The sequence below is a fragment of the Sipha flava genome, unplaced genomic scaffold (assembly GCF_003268045.1).
Source record: "Sipha flava isolate LNK unplaced genomic scaffold, YSA_version1 116_pilon_pilon, whole genome shotgun sequence".
NCBI classification, from domain to species: domain Eukaryota; kingdom Metazoa; phylum Arthropoda; class Insecta; order Hemiptera; family Aphididae; genus Sipha; species Sipha flava.
In genome coordinates this window covers 239,456-245,820 of record NW_020271740.1, presented here as the reverse complement: position 1 = coordinate 245,820, position 6,365 = coordinate 239,456, and the positions used below count along the sequence as shown (strand labels likewise).

The following is a 6,365-nucleotide window of genomic DNA, read 5'->3' as shown; positions in this document are numbered from 1 at the left end:
TTTTGGTGTATCTAAAGAGCTGTTTTGACAAGCTTCATATAATTAATGTACTAAGCAAGTAATATAATATTACAATGATGGATAATTAAATAATTGATACTTCTGTTAAATTATTTTTTTACATACTTTTTGAGTTGAATTGATTTTAATTATTTTTTTTTTTTATTATTTCTATGTATATAGTGCATTATCTGAAGTGTTTCAAGTGTTCCGTAATTTCAACCATCTAGAAAGTGGTTTATTTGTGAAATTTAAAACTACATTAATTGAAATTAAAAATAAAATTTCTATTACAGCTGATGTTTGGTATAAAGCAATAGGTTTGATTGAATGATTATAGAAATGTGAATCTACTTTAATAGCTCAAAGTTATTTATTTTAAGAATATTCAAAAAACTACTTTACTATCCAATTATTTTCAAGATCATGTAGTAAATATGATATATTACCAGATAGTTCTGTCAACTCTTGAAGAGCTTAAACTTAATGCACATGATTTCTCAAGTGTCAAGGAAGCAGCAGACAATTTTGTTGCATGGACAAATAATAAATTAGTAGTTGATGAAAGTGATAAAGTAAATTAAAATATCTAAATACTTAAGTTTTAGTTCATATCCATGTAATAATTCAATTAAAATAATCACAATAAAATAAAAGTTAAATTAAAACAATTTCAGATATATAAAAATGTATTTGTATGGTAAAATACATTATGAAAACATAACAATATTTCGTTTCAAGTAAAATTGTTATACTGGATATCTAATGTGACCAACTTTCTTTTTCAGTTTGGGGAGGTCTTAAAAATATTTCTTTGTAACCAAAATATTTCATATTCACCCGTAGGTAAATTGAGTCCCAAACGAATTTATTTTTTTTCGAAATAAATAAATTGAATCCCAATAATAATATTGAAATTGGTAAACGAGTCTCACGTATAAAATTTAAAGAGGTAAACTGAGTCCCTTGTATAACAGTTGAAGCGGCAAATTGAGTCCCGTCTAAAATATTTAATGTATTAAATTTATTTAAATGTATTTAAATTATAAATATATGTTGATATAGTTATAAATTCACCAAGTACGTTAGGTAAGTGTATTTTATTGTTACATCATTAAATATTATTATATTTCGCTCCATATTATTAAGCAACATTTATATAAATACCTAACTATCTACAACAACGCTGGATGTGATATGATCATTGATAAATGTAAGTTTAATTTACATAATATACAATTGTGTTAATATAATTAAAAGTGTGTTAAATAAAATAAAACAGCATTTCACTATATTTCAAATTACCGCTTTAATTTTAAGCAAGGGACTCAATTTACCAAACCTTTTTTTTTTATAAGAATATTATGATGAGCATAGTAATTTGTAGATAATATTCGATACTGATGTATGTAAATATTATAATAATAATAATAAAAATTATAATAATAATAAAATAATAATTATAATAATAATAATAAAAATATAATAATAATACAATAATAATCTAATGATAATAAATATTGTTAACAATAGCAAGAATGATGTATTTTGAAAGACAAATGACAAATATAATAGTTGTAAATAAAAATATACCACTGTCTTCCACTGTAAAATATTAGAAAATAAAATATAAAAATTAACATAAATAGCATCAGTTTTCTATTGACATACATTTACACATTTTTTTCATTAAATAATATAATAAGTAATGCAGCTTATAAGAATTTTCAAATGTCTCTATTAGCAAAACAACGTTTGATGAGTCAGCTATAATATACATAAGTTTTTATGATATAAATTAAAACAAATTATTATTAAAGTATAATAATTTAATCTTTATTCAATACATAGTTATAGGGCAAATAATTTGTGAGAATACCCTTCTCAAAAATTAAATTAAATGGGCTCAAAAAAGGTACAAAATTGTATAAAATAATTAAAAGTATAACAAAACTGCAAATTCTCGTATTATAATTGTATAGGTAGTTGGCTTAGCAATACGTATTTCATTCTACTTCATCCTTGACTGGCTCCATTTCAGGGATATCTGTAGAATTCAAAAACAATATTCTTAATAATATAATTGTACACTTTACATTTATAACAGTTTATTTACAAAGTTAAGTAATAACTATTTAAACATTTTAGTAAATCAATTAGTATCAAGTATTTACAATAACATTGTAACTGAGTTAACATTGAAGTATCCTTCTAAAAATGTTTATAGATTATAAATTAGTACGAATGACTACTTTTAATTAGTAAGTATTTAGTTTTGATATTAAAAAACAGTCATAATTTAAAACTTGATTAATTTGAAATTATTACAAGAGCTAAAAATCTGTACCTAAATATCCAAGTACCAAAGTATTAAATTAAAATATCTAAATACTTAAGTTAGTTTTAGTTCATACCCATGTAATAATTCAATTAAAATAATCTGATAAAATAAAAGTTAAATTAAAACAATTTCAGGTATATAAATAAGTTTTATTTAATACATATAAAAATTTGTAATATTTATCAAGGAAATGCAATCTAGTTAATTAGCTATATAGGTATGTACATAAAATACAAATTTATTTAAATACTAAAAAATGTTGATAGTAACAAATTGGTAAAACTTTTTTCAAATAATGATTCATTTATTTATATATAGTTTGTTAATGAATAATTTGCATCTATATTCTATGAAAATAAAGAGCAATTTGATTTGAATTTACAAGATAAATGAAAAATCACAGTGTATGTAATATAATTATGTATGAGACCATGTGTGTGTATATATAATATATATTATATCAATGTTTAAGAATGAGTAGTTTACCTTTTTCTATAATATTTTCAGAAACTTCTTCAACAATTTCAATGGGTTCATAGTATTCATAATTGTAATCTAAGATGTTTAAAAACATTAATTTTTTCTTTAAAAAATATTAATAATTTAATAAATAATATAAATGACAAAAATAATATGAAAATTAAATTATTAATTCCAATTAATTAAATTTATTTTATTTTTTCTTCCATCAAAGTGGAAATTATTCAAAGGTTATAGTTTACCTCGATCTTCAGTAATTTCAGACAAGGTATCATCTGTCATAAATGGTTCATAATACTCATTCTGGTAATCTAAAATGTTTAAAAAATATTAGTTACCATTCCTTTATAAAACACCAAGAATATTAATACTTACCAGCAGCAGTATAAGTATCATAACTTGGATAATCATAATAAAGGTACGGGTAACCATAATAGGGGCATTGATAACCATATGGACTAAACTGATTGTAAGGATTATATCCTTGAAAAACAATTAAAAAAAAAAAAAAAAAACCTATTATATTTATAACATATTTTTAGACTGGATCTACACATATTAATAAGTATATATATTTACCAATATTAACATAATAAGGAGCTTGAACGACATAACTATTTTGTGGTAGAAAATCTATTAAAAAGTAATAAATTTAGTAGAATTATAATAATTTTATAAAATTTTGTATACATTGTACCTTCATCATCATACATATTGGATGGTGTTTTTCTCAAATTTTCATAAGTTTTTGTATCATATCTATTTCTTTTTTGAATTTTTTCTACTTCAACCTAATAGTAAATTAAATTTTTAAAATAATATAAAAATAAATTATATTTATTTATAAAAATAACATTATATTAATTAAGTACTTTTGTTCCATTAATCACATGAGGTGATGCACTTAAAATATCATCAATTATCTGCGGGTTATCAAATGAAATAAAACCAAAATCTTTTCGTACTCTTTTTGCATAATCATATGGTATCTTAACATATAAATTAGTAGTAAAACGTTTGAAATAATTCTTAATGTCCGAAAAATATAAATTAGGAGATAATCCACGAATATATAATTTATAATGTCTTGATAAAGCTCTTCTAGAAGTAACTGTCTTATTATTAATCACATGATTTTTGCATGCCAATACCTATTTAAAATTTAAAAATTATTTAAACTTGAATAAGAACTAAGCTTTATATACTATACAAAATACATACCTATTAAAGTAACAAAAACTATATTATAAGATATTTTATAATCCATTTTTCATGAAAAATATATATATAGAAATATTATATAACACAAATATGTAGGTACTTGATGATATAATTTTAAAAAAAATTTAAAAATAAATATTATTAATAATTTTACTTATCCTGCTCAAAATATTTCAATAAATATGTTAATATATTCATAACAGTGAAACTTTGTGGTCCTTAATATATTAGTAATGTTTATAATTTCTATATACATGGATTGGTCCATTCAATTTTTTTAAAAATATAAAGGTCTACATATCATTTGTCAATAGATATAATTAGTAAAAAAAGAAAATAATTATGCATCAAAAAAACTTAATATATACAAAATAATAGATTAATTACTAGTCAAAGTTAAGCTAAAATGTCTAATTACTATTTGTTATATGACTTTATGGACCTAATAGAAGATTTCAAACTGCTTATGATTAAATTATAATAATTAAGCTATAAAAGAATGAAAAATAAATGATTTATTAATTAAATTAAAAAGTATTTTTATAAGGTATTCATATCAAATACAAACCTTAGATACAGCTTTCGAATCTTTGAACAAAATGAAAGCAAATGCTTGACGATTGAAGGCAATAGGGATTTTTAATGTAATTTTACTAATTTCCCCAAATTGCTTAAAATGTTCAACTAAATCTTCTAAAACAGAAAAACACAATTTAATCAAATAACCAATTTACTTCTGGTATTCTAAACATATAAACACTTACTTTCAGTTGTATTTTTGTCAATATATCCAACATATATCTTTCTGCAAAATAAAAGCAATTTTATAAATGAATAAGAATGAAATTATCCATTCATATTTCTAATATAATTTTAGTCAGGGCTAGGATTCTATAGAAACTGTTAACTATTATATTTTATTATTATTTTAATTCATAGTTAAATATAAATAAATAAGCTAAAAACATGAAAAAATAATTTAAATTATAACACTACAATCTATCTTAAGAAAAAATAAATGTCAGTTATTTGCAACATAATTGACGTATTGAGTTATTGTGTTTTTTTCTTCATTAGTACTTTAATAATATTAGTTGATAGGCACTGAAATACTGAATTCCTATGAGATGCAAAAAATACATTAAAAAAAAAAAAAAAAAAACGATTTCCTATTTTATGTTTCACAAATAAAACAATAAAAATTTTTATCAATAAATCGAAAATCATGCAAGTCGATGGCGGCAGCCTAATCTTTTAGTGTCGAATGTTTATGTAATACGTCTTCATGCAAACAATATGCTAGTAAAATAATGCTTTTGTTTTACCTTTCTTTCATAGTTCTCGGATTTTCGAAATTTGTGTTGTAGTCACAATTATCGGCGGTATCATATAAGTGTTGTTCCCAGCCATTTTGTTGCAGTGGGTCGTTGTGTTGCTGATATTCGGCCATCTTTATTATAAATTTATAAATACCTACTGCCAAACGATAAAAATATAGTATGCATTAATATAGAATAATAATCGCAGATAATTTAAGTATTTAAACATTGAAAATGTACAAATGAAAAGATCGGAAACGAGGAACGACGGTAACGATTAACGGACTAATGTGATAACATTTCGCGCAATAAAAAATAAACGACCATTGCAATGCTGCAGCGGATAGACAAGAGTTTCTTCCATAGAGTATGCATTACTCGATGATTTCCAGTGCTCGACTTGTGGGGGGACACAGGGGTACGGAGTACCCCAACTAATTTTCAGAAGTTTTAGTTTCCCCCTACTATTATTATGTAATAATTATAACGTTTATCAAGTTATTGGAACGCTTTTTTTTTTAAAGCGAACAAAGTCGTCTTCTTTAATTTTACCAAGTCAAGCACTAATGGTTTCTACCCACCGTTACCGCGTGGTTTAAATTGTATTCACATCCTCTTTGCACCTTCGACGTCAAAGAGTATCGTTTAAATTCACGTTCAAATACATTACGTTTTCTATTTTATCAAGCCGTTCGGCGATCGACCTGCAAGCCAAGTTTTATAATAAAAAAGAGCGCGCCGCGTCGGCAACGGAACAACGGTTGATAGTACAATGCTTATTGTACTCTGCAAAACTAAATGAGCTTAATTGGTATTCACGGCGGCCTGAGGGGAAATATTTATGAAGATATTTATATGACTTCTTATTTCCTATACTCACAACTGTCAAATAAGACAAGAACGAATATTTTCCATCCTAACCCTCAGTTCTAAGAAGTGAGAATTTTTCTGGGCGACAAAAAAAAAATGTCCACGCATATAATTAAAATCGACAAAATCAACAT

At 23.7% G+C, this 6,365-nt stretch overlaps 1 protein-coding gene across 2 annotated transcripts; it reads right to left on the bottom strand.

Moving 5' to 3' along the window:
- Positions 1–1,753: 1,753 nt before the first annotated feature.
- On the bottom strand, positions 1,754–5,808 carry LOC112692413 (RNA-binding protein squid-like). 2 transcript variants are annotated; one of them, XM_025567090.1, is made up of 11 exons: positions 5,602–5,808; positions 5,368–5,518; positions 4,807–4,847; positions 4,611–4,735; positions 3,694–3,972; positions 3,519–3,612; positions 3,401–3,454; positions 3,197–3,304; positions 3,064–3,132; positions 2,828–2,896; positions 1,754–2,047 (listed from the first exon to the last, which is right to left on the bottom strand). In XM_025567090.1, exons 2-11 carry the CDS (start codon positions 5,490–5,492, stop codon positions 2,007–2,009), a joined length of 1,005 nt encoding a protein of 334 aa, XP_025422875.1. In that variant the 5' UTR covers positions 5,493–5,518; positions 5,602–5,808; the 3' UTR covers positions 1,754–2,006. The 2 variants fall into 2 exon arrangements, with proteins under 2 accessions (XP_025422875.1, XP_025422884.1); XM_025567099.1 differs by lacking the exon at positions 3,694–3,972 and having other exon boundaries at positions 1,755–2,047; positions 5,368–5,808.
- Positions 5,809–6,365: the final 557 nt, after the last annotated feature.